The sequence below is a fragment of the Pholcus phalangioides genome, unplaced genomic scaffold (genome assembly GCF_987345545.1).
Source record: "Pholcus phalangioides strain wild (caught in Gottingen) unplaced genomic scaffold, Ppha-v1.0 ptg000009l_1, whole genome shotgun sequence".
Classification (NCBI taxonomy): domain Eukaryota; kingdom Metazoa; phylum Arthropoda; class Arachnida; order Araneae; family Pholcidae; genus Pholcus; species Pholcus phalangioides.
Window position 1 is genome coordinate 54,793,764 of NW_028301602.1, and position 17,346 is coordinate 54,811,109.

At 37.5% G+C, this 17,346-nt stretch overlaps 1 protein-coding gene across 1 annotated transcript in view; it reads right to left on the minus strand.

Moving 5' to 3' along the window:
* Positions 1-17,346, minus strand: part of nsl1 (non-specific lethal 1) — a 95,406-nt gene that overhangs the window by 15,959 nt on the left and 62,101 nt on the right. The window contains exons 4-5 of the mRNA XM_089236557.1: positions 10,094-10,197; positions 4,077-4,166 (exon numbers count right to left, since the gene is read on the minus strand). Of these exons, the coding sequence (XP_089092683.1) occupies positions 4,077-4,166; positions 10,094-10,197 (194 nt within the window). The remainder of the gene's footprint in view (positions 1-4,076; positions 4,167-10,093; positions 10,198-17,346) is intronic.

Sequence of the window (17,346 nt, forward strand, 5' to 3'; positions counted from 1 at the left end):
AGTTTTGATCGATAAAATGCATAAAGCTCAAACATATAAACTCATCATTACAGTCAAGCTTTGACACTTTTGTATTTCTAGAAATGGTGTTGCCTCACAATTTTGGAGGTGAATAGAATGAATTATATATTACTGTAAAATACCAAAAATCGGAATTTGATACACTTACTCACATTGACTAATGGGAGATGTTCAAATGGTTGATTTATCAAGCACAACTACAATTATGCATGTATAGGAGATTGGGAGCACTTTTTTGTACTGTAGTTTTCTGAATACAATTCACACAGTGAAAATTTTGCTAATTTGATTAAAAACTCATAATCTGTTAATATAAATTTCATTCAAACATAAAATCAAGAAATAAAGGGACTTTTTTAAGCGTTTAGTGAAATTATAGAAAAAAAATGTTGATTCTTCTACTTGTACCAAAACACCATCAATAAAGATTTAAAACACTTTTATTTTACAAATGATTTTTTAAAATATTTATTTCTATTCCAACCTGCCTAAGAAAAGATGCAGCATTATCTGTATTAAGAAAAATTCTAAATTTCCTACAACACAAGGCCTAGAAGTGAAAATTTGAAAGAGAAAAAAAAAAGAAGCAGTAGGAAAGACAGGGACACCACCGACAAAAAATAGCAGTAAAATAGAAGAGAAAAAATGGAATTCACACAAATTATCATAACATTTAAACATGTTGTGCCATTGATAGATATCCCAGGGTTCATACAAAATTTCCTAAATAAACATTATATAAGGAGTTTTTAAGGAGTCATGGCCAACTTCATAACTTACAAGTTTTACAAAAAAAAAACAAAAACAAAAAAAAAACACAACAACAACAAACAAACAAACAAACGAGCGGGGGGGGGGGGGGCACATACGGAAATTTATCTTTTAATTTGCCAAACAAATTTTACATCTTCTCAAAACAACTTTCTACAACTTTTGATTTGTTACCCAGCATCATAAAAATTTATAAAATAGTCAATCCACATACATACTTTTCTGTTGTCACCAAAGTGTTCTAAAACCTTCAAGTTTTGGTCAAAACTATAACTCGTAACAGCATCACATAAATTATAAAAATTTTAAGAGATTGATATTCATTCCCCCTCCCCCAATTATTCAAAATAAAAACCACAGCTGACAAAAAGATTTTTTTTACAAAATTATTTATACACTGCTGGCCACCATAAATGCAACACCCTGAAGGAAGCATGCAAATAATATGAAATTTACAATATGCATTAGCGGAGGTGAGATATGCAAATGATTAGAATTTCAGCGCAGACGCACATCACGCGCGCCTGTGGCGGCACTTCAAAGCGCTATTTAAGGCTTAGAGATTTCGACGATTTGAAGTACGCCAATTGTGTTTTTCTTGTGGTTTTTTCAAAAAAACGATCAATTATGCCTCGTAGAAAACAGCGATCATCTTTTGATCAAGTATCCGAGTTCGACAGAGGAAGGATAGTGGCCTACCGAGATTGTGGATAATCTTTCAGGGAAATCGGTAGTCGTGTTGGACGAAACCAAACAACTGTAATGCGGATATGTGATCGTTGGATGCAGGAGGGTACGACGGAACGACGTGTTCGATCGCATCCACCTTAGTGCACCACTTCACGTGATGACGGGTATTGTGCGTATGGCAGTGACGGATCGCTCAGCCACATTACGAACCATAGCACAGCACATTCAGTCTGTATCGCATCATCCGGTGTCTGCGCATACCATTCGACGCCGTTTACAGCAGAGTGGTCTGTCCACAAGACGTCCATGGACACCGTGGAGAGAGGATGCTGAACAGCTGCGTTATGCACCGCCACACTGGTCCTGCACCGGGTATTATGGTATGGGGCGGTATTGGATATCACTCTCGCACTACTCTAGTACGCATTGCCAGTACTTTAAAAAGCCAGCGCTACATCTCCGAGGTGTTGGAGCCAGTTGTCCTTCCTTATCTTCAGGGCTTGCCCACAGCCATATTTCAACAGGATAATGCGCGACCACACGTGGCACGCATTGTCCAAAGGTTCTTCGTCAATCGCCAGATTGAATTGCTTCCCTGGCCAGCTTGCTCTCCGGATCTTTCGCCGATAGAAAACATGTGGTCCATGGTTGCTCAACGATTGACCCAGATTACATCCCCAGCTGCCACACCAGATCAACTTTGGCAACGCGTGGAAGCTGCTTGGTTTGCTGTACCCCAAGAACACATCCAAAGTCTCTTTGAATCAATGCCGAGGCATGTGGCAGCAGTGATCTCCAACAATGGCGGCTACTCTGGCTACTGATTTTGGCAGGAACCACACTTCACAGAAGTCTATAAATTTAATCATTTGATGCTTGGTCAACATGTTATCTACAAAATAAATATTGTTGCGATATCTCTTGTCTTTCTTGGTGTTGCAATTTGGGTGGCCAGCAGTGTATTTGGAGCAACTCTTTATTCACCTCTCGCTTAAAATAAATCAACACATGCACAAATTCTTTAGAATTAAGTTTTTCAATTTTCCTTCTTGTTTTTCAGTTATACTCAGAGAGAAATTGTTGCAAAATGAGAGCAAATTTCAGGACATACAACATGATGTTTGGAGATTTAGCACTCGTTATTTGGCAAAATTTTAAAATTAACTCGCAATTCGGCGGACTAGCTCTTATACTGTAATTCATGAAATGAATTTTTTTTTCCCACGAAACATTAGGATTTGATGCAATGACGATCGACCATAGCAATTTCTCCTGCTTGCAGGGGAATTTTTTTTTTTGAAAACTGAAACCGTGGTCGGTTGTTGCGAAACACTGAACTAAACTAGAGTAAACCCTCTTCAGCTATAGGATTAAGGATATAATCGGGTTCCAGGATGAAAATCCAGATAATTTGAATAAGGAGCTGCAGTTACCACAATCCGATTTTTGGGGACAAAATCGAGAGCTGGAAGATAGGGGAAAGGGGTGGTGTTGAAGTATGAAGGAATAAAACACTCTTCCTGAGGAAGAATCGTTTCATTGCACGCGAAAACAAAACTTTTTTTTTGTGCCCTTTTCCGAAAATCTGGGAATTTAATGCGCTGAGCGCGTCATTGTACACACTAGAGGAGAAATATAAGTATTTCTCTTTCTCCTCCAAGGCCGGGTTACATTATAAAAGTTTTTTAAAAGAACTTTTTAAAATTTGAAAAAAAGTCAACCAATAAGATTATCGGTTGCATTTGCACAAATGCAATCTATGAGCTTTATTGGTTGGATTTTTCGTGTTTTATAAAAGGGATTTTATCAAACTTTTATAGTGCAATCCCGGCCTAAGGTACATACAGGGCAGGTATAAAAGTATTTTGAGTTTCCAAGTACACAAAAAAAATATTGACGCAGAAAAATGCAAAAATACACTATAGGAGCAAGATGTTAATTTTGGTGCAGAGTTCCCACCACTGGTAGTAGCATCATTTTCTGGCAGGAATGATATAGTTAGAACTTAGCTAACTTCTTTATTTCAATTTTATTGTCAATTTTTTTGACAGCACAAATCTTCTTTTCCCATTTTTCTCAGCATATCAGAAGTGGGTGTGGCCACTGTAGTCCGACAAATCAGGTGTCGTTATCTCTTAGGTGCGCTGGTCGTTGACAGAGCTGTTCCCACCCGCTACAGGGTGGCCTCGAAATCCCTATACTTTCTTTCAGCATCAAGTACTACTCATCATCAACATTAGTAAATCTCCCATAGATGGTGATAGACCTGAGTTGTACTCGGTTTGAAAGAGAAAAAAAATCAACATTGGCAAAAAAAACCCAGAAAATATTTTGTACTGACCAAACAAGACAGTGATAATGTTCAACATAGAAAAATATTCAATTTGTATCAAGAGTAACAGGGTTTGTCTGAATTTATGAAGCCTGAAATTTTTAGCTAAAATTATGTGAAATAATTTTGTTGAATTTAAAACATTTTCGCAATCTATACGTCAATTCAAATAAGAATAAGACAATGTAATGTCATTGCAAGTGAAACTTTTTTGTTGCAAAATCAGAAAAGAAAAAGAACCCAAATAAAAAAGTTTGGTCACCTTTCTGCATTTCCTTCCATTTCTTGAAAGCATAACTCTGGCTACGTAATTTTGAAGCATTATGGGTTGAATGTTTGCTGTTTCTATACCCTACAAAAAAAGAAAACATTTTCTGAGAATGTTTGTGATAAAATTCAAGGAAATAACTCAGTGGTAGGAAAAAAACTTTGTAAGAAGAAATTTTTAATCAATTTTTTTTCCTTAATTCCCACCTTATCTTATCAATCTATATGTATAATGACATGTCCTGACTGATTCACTTATTCATCATCACCGAGCCAAAACCATGGAGTTATGAATATGAAATTCAGTTAATAGTTTTTTTATGAAGTAAAAACACACCAAGAAAGGGTTTTTCGAAATTCAACTCCTAAGGGGGTCATAAGAGGGTTCAAAGGTTATACAGAGAAATCATGCCGAGCCAAAACCACTGAAGCTATATTTATGAAATTCGGTCAGTACTTTTATTTCATGACATAGACTCACTCTATAACTCACAATAAGTATTGGAAAAAGCTTCTCATTGGCTGAAGAAACTGATGAAGAAAGATAGATCTAACAAATAAGGTGATCATCTGCAACAAGGATGCATTATTTCTTAAAAATTCAGATTGCTTCATAGATCTGAGTATCGTAGCAGAAATTTAAAACAAGTAGAGGCTGGTTTTACAGATTCAAAGGTAAAATAATATACAAATACAACGCCACAACAGGCAAAATGCCCAATGAGGTGGCTGAGAAAAAGATGCCCATAACAAATATGGGTGTCATATCAGGGTTTAAGCTATGGTCACATTTTTTGCAAAATGCGAAAGAAAATCGTAGAATGCGAAAAAAGTAGTAGCAACTTTCGCAAAAATGCGTACAGGAGGTATGCAACGAAAAGACATCAAACTATCAATCATTACATTAGCATTGTAGCATTTTGCTAAAGCTTTTCCCCCCATTTTCGTTTTTTTGCAAAAGGAATTTTTTATCCAGCTTAAACCCTGTGTCATATATTTCAAAAACACAGCAACCCAATTAAAAACACAATCAAAAATTATAAACAATATATACACATGATAAAATATTATACAATGCCCATAAAGAATATTATGGTTGTTTTATTCTAAGTATGGATAGCTTCTCGATTTACCCCAACATGTTTATCGTATTTCTTTTTAAACGTGTCAATTGTGTTACAATTTACTACCTCTGGGAGTAAGCTATTCCATTTATTAACAACCCTATTAGAGAAAAATTCCCTGCGACACCATAACCTTGCATTGTCCCTTACTAATCGATACTGGTGCCCCCTTATAAAAGCAGTCGATTGACGGTGTACTAAAAGTTCATGGTCCAACCCAGTCAAAATTTTGAACACTTCGATCATATCTCCTCGACACCTGCGTTCATCCAATGTGAACATATTCAAAAAATAAAGTCTCTCTTCATAACTTAAGCCCTGTGTGCCAATAAGGACACACGTAGCTCTTCTCTGCACCCCTTCCACCAAGTCTATGTCCCTCTGCCGGTATGGTCCCCAAGAACCTTACAGCATACTCCAGTCGAGGACGAACTGAGCCTCAAAAAAGCGGAAGAATGACTTTAAGAGAATGTGAAGAGACCTTTTTAAAAATGAGAACAAGCATTCTATTCGCTTTTTTGACCACCGCTGAATAATGTTCAGAAAACCTAAGCCACACGTCAATGAGAATTCCCAAATCTGTGACCCTAGTTGCATCCGGGATAGTCACACCATTCAACTCGTAAGAGAACCGTGGGTTGTTCAAACCAAAATGAGCAACCATGCACTCATCAATGCTAAACGTCATGCTCAATCCATTTGCCCATGCTGCAATCCTGTTTAAGTTGGTCTGGAGCAACTCCCTATCGTTTTGATTCCCGATTACCCCCCATTAGCTTCACATCATCTGTGAATTTGTTAGTAATCCCATCGATACCCTGATTGAGTTTATCTATAAAAAGTGAAAAAAGTATGGGGGCCAAGGACACTTCCTTGAGGAGCTCCACTTTTAACGCCTGTCCAACCAGAGAATTCCCCGTTCACCATAACTCGTTGTGACCTATTTCTTAACCTCGATTTTATCCAATTCAGCAAGTTGCCCCCAATTCCAATCTCGTGTAAAGGCTTCAAGAGTTTACCATGTTGGACAAGATCGAACGCCTTCTGGTAATCAAGGTAAACAACATCTACATTTTTGCCCTTACCCAAAGCCTTCGTCACATGATCATAGAAGCAAAGGAGGTTAGTTACACATGACTTGTCCTTCCTGAACCCATGCTGATTATCCGACAATACATTATTCTCATCTATCCACTTTACAATCTGCCTTTTGATGAAAATTTCTAAAATTTCAGACAGCCAAACTCACTGGACGATAATTGGACACCGCTTCTCTACTACCCTTCTTAAATATTGGAACAACATTAGCAAGTTTCCAATCCCTTGGGACGATACCCTCTAATGGACATGCTTAATGTCAGGGGGAAACTTCTAGAGATAGGATTTTTTTTTGACTAAACAATAATTGAGAAGATCAAGAAGTGGAATATGATGAATCCTTCAAACATGTAAAACTACACCAATAATGTGCCTTATGTATCCAACAGCATAAATCAGTGTTGTCAACTGTGGGCCCTGGGATATTCTAGAAGGCATGGTAAAAATCATGTGGATGGGAGCCACAAAAGGTAGTCGAGGAGGACCACCTGTGAAGAAAATTCAGATAAGAATATACCTTAATCCTTAGACTGCCGATGAGGTCCATTGGACTTACCTCAAGTATTCAATCTCATTTTATGAGAAAACTATGCCAAGAGCCACACTTCACTGACTTTCTTTTTTTCATCCTTTTTTCAATTAAGCCTAACTTATTCAAACTTGTAGCTTTCAATACTGTAAGGTTCAGGAGAAAAGAGGTTGGAAAAAGGCAGAGGAGAAACAGGAGTCGCGAGAGAGAGAGAAACGAGAACGAGTTGAGACATTCGAAAAAAAGAAGTAGTGTAAAAGTTTGTACCGAAGAGACAGGACGGTTTTGTGGGAGGTTTTGGATAATATATTAAATAAAGTATTGTTTTCTTCCTTTTGGGAGTCTAGAATCCAGTTATTTCGCCCTGGAATCGTAGTGGAGGTACAGCCGAGGACCTACGACCGATAAGAAGAAGAGGGGAACTTTACTAATACCAATGGGGATTTAATGAAAAAAACAATGAAAGGTTAGAGGTTTTTCTTCACAGATGGCAGTTTTTCATCTCCCTGTCCTTCAATGTCTCATTTCCCACTCTTGCAAAAATATAAGTGGGCCCCACAGAGAAAAGTTGAACAATCACGTGGTCAAGCCTACATTTCGTGCTTCTTCAAAGCAAGGATTTTTCAAAATACTGGGCGACTACCAAATACTAAAAGCAAAATTCTGTGACCTTTCCTCATTCGCAGGGCTCCCAGTCAAAAAATTTAGAAAAAGTAGGATGGGGAGGGTACCCTCTTAGACAACATAACCATAGCAATGATATAAAAAAATCCCTAGAATTTTTTTGTTGAAAAATTGTAAAATTAATTTTTTTCCCATAGGCCTATTTCAGTACCCAATAAGATTGACTGGACATAAAGCCAAATGACAGAAATGACTTGGTTAAAAAAAACATTTTTTTGGCCAAAATAGGGTCCTGGCAACCACAGATAATTCTTTTTTGCTCTCCTCACAATATATATATTACATTCTTCTTTGGGAGTCTTCCACAGTCCAGTCTGTCAACTCTCTTCAACAATACATGCAGCAAATTATGAAGATATGTAAGTTTTATAAGGATGACGCTCTTTCGATACCACTTCCAAAAGCAAAATGTTTAAATTACAAGGTCTGATAAATAAGTCAAAGTGGACCAGATGGTTTTACTGCATTGTCCATCCCCTTTAAAAAGGATTTATTTAAATTTTAGTGGTCAATGCCAGTGTAATAATTTTTGACAAATGAGGCACTTTAATTTCTAGCTCTTTACTTGAGCATTGTAAATATTATTTGTGCCTCTACATGCCTTAAAAATACAGAGGAAAATTGAATGCTATTAGGTATCATCAAAGTCACAAAACCTAGAATAGGTCTATTTATCCAACTGTTTTGTTATACAAACTGTTGTTTCAACTATACATAAAATGGGCACCATAATTTTAAACAATGAATGTTAGTTACTGTCCAAGAAAATGAAGTAGTTAAATACAAAATTATTTTTTTTTCAACCAGGCAAAAGTTTTTATTGACTACTCTATTTGTAGAACCATTAAACTAAGCAAATGAAAAATTACTAAACCACCAAATGGTCCACATACATCCCATCCCCCAAATACCCTTAAAAACAATACAATTTCCGCTTTGGCAGAATCATTAATTGCAATCTACTATATTTGTATAACTCCACATCTCTCGGCCAATCAGGTTCTACCAGCATAACAACTGTTTACAATACGCTGCCAGCCATAGAATCAACTGACCAATCGCAAAACAATAGTGTAGTTCAAGCCACTTATGTGCATAAATACAACCTGAGACTCCGGAAAACTTGACTTTGATCCAGTTTATCAATTCTCCTGATGATGCCAACCACTAGTGTTGGGGAAACGTTGAGAACAAACTCAAACGGACGACGGTCTTCGAACCCGAAAAAACAATTTTTATTATATTTGTATTATTTGGCATTATATTCATGATTCCCTTCTCAATTAAAATCAATTTTGTTTATAAAATCAGGTCCCTCTCTGGAACATTTCCAGCTTGGGGCAAAAGCCACAAGTCACACAGAGCCATGTTGAGAAAGTAGGGAGCCTGAAGAAGCACAGGTGTGTTTTGTTTGACCAGGAAATGCTGTACCAAATGCGAGAAATGGGCAGTTGAGTTATTGTGCTTCAGCTGTCCACAGGTCCGACAGCTTGTGTCTCACAGCGTCACAAAAGAGGACACAATCTCTTGGCAGTACTCTTTGGTGATGGTTATATAACTTTCCACAAAATTTAATGCAGTAGTTTTGCTCAAGTTGGCAGCATGCTGTGCCATTTTTTTGTCGAAAATAAAAACCTCTTATTTTCAGAATCCAGCAGAACTGCCCATAGCGCCAAAGTCATCTTAATCTATGAGCCAACCTAGGCATGTCCCAGGGACCTTATATCCATAAAAAGGAGGGAGGGCACAATATATAATTTGGTACTATAATTTTCAAAGTATGCAAAGTTATTTCTCACTAATTATATGACCCCAGAACTCTTGCCTAGGGCAGGGGAAACAATGTTTAAACTGTCCTACATAGTGAACCCCCCCCCCCCCCGTCAGAGGGAAGCACATTGAAATCTATCCCAGGAGGTTTGGAGACATATTCACGAAATTCTTGTTGGCGATACATTAAAAAAAAAAACTTACTAAACATAATCAATTCAATAAGTAGAGAAGGTAGATTAGTAAAAGGTAAAGTAGTCTCTTAGATGACTGTAAAGGGCTACATAAGACAAAGGGAGGGTCACAAGGGGGGAAAAAAAACATGGCTAAAAAGTTACAAAAACACAAATGAAGATTAATGTAAAGCAGATAAAATGTCTCTCAACAAGAGAATAGCACATCCCAAATACAAACAAAATAAAAAGTTATATACTCATCAATTTGAAAGATAGGACAAATGTTAGCAACTTCATAAAGAAATGAAAAAAATTACAGCTGAAGCCAGAATTTTCCTTCAGAAGAGGACTGAATTTTTATTTCTAGGAATGGCTAAACTGATGGAACAATAGACCATTATGGACCCTGGACTCGATGTTTATCTCAGTCATTTTCTGGCATCATGGGGAATGTACACGTAGCCTATATAAAATCCCTGCCCATGAACATGAAGGCTGTGTTTAACCCTCTTGCTCTCACGCTCAAAGGAAGCTGATATATATTAGCCACCTTCAGCAGCACCCCCCTCTCAATACATACAAGAAACACTATGCATTTCAATAGTTTTTCTCAAAAATTTAATTCACATACTTTCTGATGAAAGAAGAGTTTGCGCAGCATGTTTGGCCAACTTTCTACTATGATGCCTTGCGTGGTCAATCAGCCCTCTTGGTTTCAGACTAAAATGAGTCTTCCTAAAAAAATAAATAGAAAAATGTGAAATATATTTCCACTTTATATAAAAGACATACATCAATTTTATTCAGTAAATCAAACTTTTTACAAAATAAAAATTGACGAAATCCAGGATAAGAATATGAACACTTTGACTACTGTGTGACTAATATGCGAGCCGTAAATAGTTTATTCTACAGACGGCTGTCTCCTATGTATGCTAACAATATGAATGAAAACTTCAAAAAAGCTTTGTCAGTTTTTTCCCCTCCTATTGTATTCAATGGGTGAACTGTCTCTGGATAGTCAACAGGCTCTGTGGAAGGAAACTGAGCACACCACCTCTGGTAACATGTAGACACTCTGTTAAAACTTTTTCCTTGCTCTTTGAACCTGAAGCTTAGTCGGTTCTTGACAGACTGGCACACTTTGGCTACATTTCCTGCCTTCCCACATGAACACTTAGCACACTTGCAACTTGAAACTGTGACCACTAATACCACACTTTTTACTTAAATCTAGCAAACATATTTTCCCTCCTAAATTGAACCTGGTTATCTGAGTGTGAATCAATATTAGTGACAAAATCAAGAAAAAGATACACATTACATGCATTAGTTCAACTTACTAATACTCATCAAGATTTCTTGTTTCACTTATAACATCTATTACGACAATTTTTTGAAAAATGTTATAAGCAAGGTTCACTTTGATGTGTTTTTTTTTATTATCACTTGATTTTCATTTCTTTACACTTGCTTCAATTTTTGTCATGCAAAATGAGGTTACCCTCTAATTCAAAACAAAGTGAAGAATATAACTATAAATAAATTATAAATTAACAACACAGTCAAAGATTTCAGATCACTTAGAAAATTCACACTCTTACTACCAGGGTGTCATTTTACCAGCAAAAAGTGTTAAAACCGAGGGAAGAAATATAATCAATCATTGAACTAGAGTTTGCGCCCTCTATGGTTCACGGATAGCGTGCGGCACCTTTATCTTGAAAAGAAAAGAGCATTCAGAGAGTATAGAAGTGGACGAGGTGACCTATCATTGTTTACTGATAAAAGAAGACTGTTGAAGAAAGCGATAAGGGATAGTAAAAAGGAAGTTGAATCTAGGTTGGCAGATAACATTGACTCTGACCCAAAATCATTTTTTTGATATGTCAATAATGGATGTAAGGGGACAGTTGGCCCCCCCCTCTCGATAGGAGGCTCTAGGGTAAAGAGCAATGTAGGCATGTGTAGTGCTTTCAATGACTTTTTCGCGTCGGTTTTTAATGGAGATAATGATATTCGATATACGGGTGTTGCATGGGGTAATAAAACCCTCAATGATATTCAAGTAGAAGAAGTGGAGGTCCTAAATCTTCTAAGAAATGTATGTGCAAGCAAAGCACCAGGACCAGATGATATCTATCCCAGGGTCCTCTGGGAATGTGCTAATGAATTGTTGGGGCCAGTCGCACAGATATACAGGAGTAGTGTTGCTGAGGGTATCGTCCCAAGGGAGTGGAAACTTGCTAACATTGTTCCGATATTTAAAAAGGGTAGTAGAGAAGCGGTGTCAAATTATCGTCCAGTGAGTTTGACGAGCTCCCTCTCGAAAATTTTGGAAATTATCATCAAAAGGCAGTTTGTGAAGTGGATAGATGAGAATAATGTATTGGCGGACAATCAGCATGGGTTTAGGAAGGACAAGTCATGTGTAACTAACCTCCTTTGCTTCTATGATCATGTAACGAAGGCTTTGGGTAAAAGCAAAAATGTCAAAGTTGTTTACCTTGATTTCCAGAAGGCATTCGATCGGGTCCAACATGGCAAACTCTTGAAGCCTTTACACGAGATTGGAATTGGGGGCAACTTGCTGAATTGGATAGAATCGTGGTTAAGAGTTAATTCTCTGGTTGGACAGACGTCATAAGTGGAGCTCCTCAGGGAAGTGTCCTAGGCCCCATACTTTTTTCACTTTTTATAGATAAACTCGATCAGGGTATCGATGGGATTACTAGCAAATTCATAGATGATGTGAAGCTAATGGGGATTAATCGGGAATCAAAACGATAGGGAGTTGCTCCAGACCAACTTAAACAGGATTGCAGCATGGGCAAATGGATTGAGCATGACGTTTAGCATTGATGAGTGCATGGTTGCTCATTTTGGTTTGAACAACCCACCGTTCTCTTACGAGTTGAATGGTGTGACTATACCGGATGCAACTAGGGTCACAGATTTGGGAATTCTCATTGACGAGCGACTTAGGTTTTCTGAACATTGTTCAGCGGTGGTCAAAAAAGGAATAGAATGCCTGGTCTCATTTTCAAAAAGGTCTCTTTGCGTTTTCCTAAAGTCATTCTTCCGCTTTTTCGAGGCTTAGTTCGTCCTGGACTGGGGTATGCTGTAAGGTTTTGGAGACCATACCTACAGAGGGACATAGAATTGGTTAAAGTAGTGCAGAGAAGAGCTACGCGTGTCCCTATTGGCACACAGAGCTTGAGTTATGAAGAGAGACTTCATTTTTTGAATATGTTTACATTGGATGAACGCAGGTGTCGAGGAGATATGATCGAAGTGTTCAAAATTTTCAATGGAATGGATAGGATGGACCATGAACTTTTAGTACACCGTCAATCGACTGCTTTTACAAGGGGACACCAGTATCGATTGGTGAGGGACAATGCAAGGTTATGGTGTCGCAGGGAATTTTTCTCTAATAGGGTTGTTAATAAATGGAATAGCTTACCTCCGGAGGTAGTAAATTGTAACACAATTGACATGTTTAAAAACAAATACGATAACCATGTTGGAGTAAATCGAGAAGCTATCCATTCTTAGAATAAGACAACTATAAGTATTCTTTATGGGCGTTGTATAATATTTTATCATGTGTATATATTGTTTATAATTGGGTTGCTGTATTTTTGAAATACGTGACATCCATATTTTTATGGGCATCTTTTTTTATCAGCAACCTTGTTGGGCATTTTGTCTGTTGTGGTGTTGTATTTGTATTTGAATCTATTTCATTCGCATTTGAAAAAATACACGATACTTCATAAAAATAAATAGGGGAAGAATATCTTTTTCACTAGGCATAAACCTACTTTTGCTGCTGGAAAACATGTAATACTCAAACTTCATGGAAACAAGTTCAGAGAAACTTAACTTGTTTTCCCTGAAACCAAATAATTGTTCTTTCAAACAGACAAAAGGATTAGACCAGGGGTTCTCAAAAGTTTTCAATCTGTGGTGCCGCTTACCCTAATCAAAGCTTATCTGCGGCTCCCCAATGCAGTTTAATAATGTATGTCTTCGCAAAAACCGTTGTCGTGCTCAGCACTCCACACAGCACCAGACTTATTTTTTTCTTCTCATTGCCCCCCCCCCCAAGCCAAACCATAGGATCCTATAATAAACCCACTTTGGGAAATGCTAGACAATGAAAATAAAAAGCATTACGGTAGAGTAGCTTGCATGAAAATTAGCTTTCAAAACATCAGTGATTTTTTCTATCAATGCAACCTACTCATACAGGGTGTCTACCTAATATCAAAAGTCTGATTTTTCTGAGACCTTTTCTCTCCCATTCGCAGAGCTCCCACTCAAAAAATTAGAATAAGTAGGATTTGGGGGGGGGGGGGGGGGATTGGACTCTCTTACACAATGCCAATATAAAAAAAAATCCTTTTTTCAAAAAAAAATTTTAAATTATTTTTTTCGTAACCCTATTTCAGTACCCAATAAGATTGACTCAAGCCAAAGCAAAATGACAGAAATGACTTGGTTACAAAAACAATTTTTGGCCAAAATAGGGTCTTAGCAATCACAGATAATTCTTTTCTGCTCTCCTCACAATATATACAGGGTGATTATAAAAAAACTATCCCGACATATGGGCCCCTAACTATCATACCATTCACAGAAACTGAATGAAATTTTGGCATAAGGTATTTTGAGGTATGCGCTCAAGAATGATATGGAAAACAACAGTGTCACTCTAACAGTTACGGTTACAGTGAGAAAATTTCGAAAATATCAAATGGCAACACCAAGTTTTTTGTATTGGAATGTGATCTCCATTGTCAAAAACCCTAAATAGCGTTCGAACGGCAACTGTAGCAGGAAAATCACCGGCGGTAGATAGGCTAAAAGTGAGGACAACCAATAAGGACAGAGAAGCAGCATAAAATAAAGCATTTTATTGTGTTTCACAAATTTTCCACATGACCTTGTGGAGGACTAATCCGACTGGGATCTCAGCCGAACAAACGGTGTGATGAATGAAACGAACATTAATGCTCTGGTGCATGGCAAAGTCCTTTTTACTTTTTCCTTGCCTAGCTCAGGGGATTTTCGTGCTACAGGTGCCATTCCAACGCTATTTAGTGTTTTTCAGTATGGAGATCGCATTCCAATACAAAAAACTTGGTGTTGCCATTTGATATTTTCGAAATTTTCTCACTGTAACCGTAACTGTTAGAGTGACACTGTTGTTTTCCATATCATTCTTGAGCGCATACCTCAAAATACCTTATGCCAAAATTTCATTCAGTTTCTGTGAATGGTATGATAGTTAGGGGCCCATATGTCGGAATAGTTTTTTTATAATCACCGCGTATATTACATTCTTTTTTGGGAGTCTTCCACAGTCCAGTCTGTCAACTCTCTTCAACAATACATGCAGCAAATTATGAAAAAATGTAAATTTTTTAAGAATAATGCTCATTTGATACCACTTCCAAAAGCAAAATGTTTAAATTACAAGGTCTGATAAATAAGTCAAGGTGGACCAGATGGTTTTACTGCATTGTCCATCCCCTTTAAAAAGGATTTATTTAAATTTTAGTGGTCAACGCCAGTGTAATCGTTTTTGACAAATGAAGCACTTTCATTTCTAGCTCTTTATTGGAGCATTGTAAATATTATTTGTGCCTCTGCATGCACTAAAAATACAGAATAAAATTGAATGCTATTAGGTATCATCAAAGTTACAAAACCTAGAATACATCTATGTACCCAACTGCTTTGTTTGTCAACTGCCCAAGACAATGAAGTAGTAAATACAATTTCTTTCCAACCAGGCAGAAGATTTTAACGACTACTCTACATGTAGAATCCTCAAATTATGCCCCCCAAATAACCTTAAAAACAATACAATTTCTGCTTTGCTAGAATCATTAATTACAATCTATTGCATTTGTATTATTTGGCATCATGTCCAATATTCCCTTTTCAATTAAAATCAATTACATAAATTTTGTTGATAGAATTTTGTTAAAAAAGTAGGAAAAGTAAGACAAAAGTGAGACACTTTACCAAAAAGTAAAAAAAGTAAAACGAGTGGGAGCCCTGCATTCGACAAAATGAGCCATGCTGGACTGTTTTCTCACATCAGTTGTTCCCAAACTGAGTAGTGATCACCTAGAGGGGTTTGGGTTAATGAAATATAGAGTCCTAATGAAAGGGGGAATGCAAGTAAATTAAAAAAGACCTGAATTTCGTTTTACATTTTTAAAAACTTTTAAATTTAAAATTGATTTAAATACAACGCCCCATACAAACTGAACCTCAATGACTCAAGCCACATAAGCACCCCCCCCCCCCGCAAAAACATAAGTGGATACAAGTTGTTCCCCTAACCAGGTGGGGGGACTAATGTTCTACACCAATAATTGTTTTTAATGGGGGGGGGGAGGGGGCAAGAGAGCAACCGTCTTCATTCCTCCCCCCCATGGCTTCAATCAACTTTGCAAAATCACCTAAGCCCTCAGGTTATCATGAATATTCAATGTAACCCATCCCTGCATATGCCCTTGGGAATCGCATATACAGATGACTTGCAACCCTAGACCTCCACCCCTCAATGTTTTTGTCCTATCTGAGTTTCTTTGCCACCTATGGCAAAACTTTCCACAGCAAGCTCCATGGGCGCACTTGCGCTCATTGAAAACGCATTCTGTGAATGTAAAACTACTACGAATATGAAGCTTTTGAAGAGTTTTATGAACAAAACTTTTTTTTAAATTATCAATCAATATTTTTAATTTTTACAGCATTGATTTCATTATTATTTAATACATATTATTGAATGTATTAATAATAAAATGCATTTTTATTAACAATGAAACAACAAACACTGTGTCTGAGTGTGTGCTCTCTATACCAATCTACAATTTTAGACAGATTATCGCAGGCCCATAGGTATGCTGAGGCAGGTGGGCACTGCCCCGAACAAAATGGCCTCCAAAAAAATTTACACTTAATTTTGCATAATAATAACCCCTTCCAGGGGAGTCATAAGAAAAAGTCTGCCCTGGGCCTGATACGGCACGAAATGGCTCTGGGATTGTCGCCAAATTTTGCATATTTATATAATTATGTAGGGGCCATAGCCTGAGATTGGTTTGTGTGATGGGGCCTGCTACTTTGCGAATTGGCTAATTTTGCTAAATATTGCCCCAGCCAATGTACGAAATTCTGACATCAGTCTGCCAGTTCATGAAGTGGCCGGTGATTCATGGCCCAAGTATGATAACAAAAGATGATTCAGGATCATCGTTAAGTTGGAGTATTTTTTGTGATAATTATGTCCAAGTTAGTTACGGCAACCCATCATACTGCAGTCACGATGCTGTAATCAGAGATGCCATTGACACGTTATAGATAAATACCCGGAATTTCGGAAAAGGACACATCAAAATTTTGTTCACACGTCCTCCGGGACGCGTTCTTTCCTAGTTCTGAGAAGAAAAAAGTAGAGAGAAAAACCTCCCCAACTTTTTCCTTTTCTTTTTTCTTCTTTTTACCGTTTATCACGATTGCACGACCTTGAAAAACTGGCTTCACTACTTTGTACACTATACTGTATTGGTATACATGCGGGTTGTTGAAGAATAAAGCCGGGTTTTCCTAGGAGAAGGTTTCCTGTGTTACGCGCAACGTAATTCACCTAGCGTGACACACTGTCCACTCACCGATATGAAAAGCAGCATGACCGTTTTCCTACAGAGCGTAATACGCCTCATGACAGCGCTTTACGTCGGGCGTGATTGGCCCACTGCTTCTGGAGGAGTCAAATGCTTCGTGCGCCATGCGTTTTGCCAATGTTCTCTTCACTCTCTCTCTCGTGTTTTCTTTAACTTCCCTTCAAACTGGAGCATG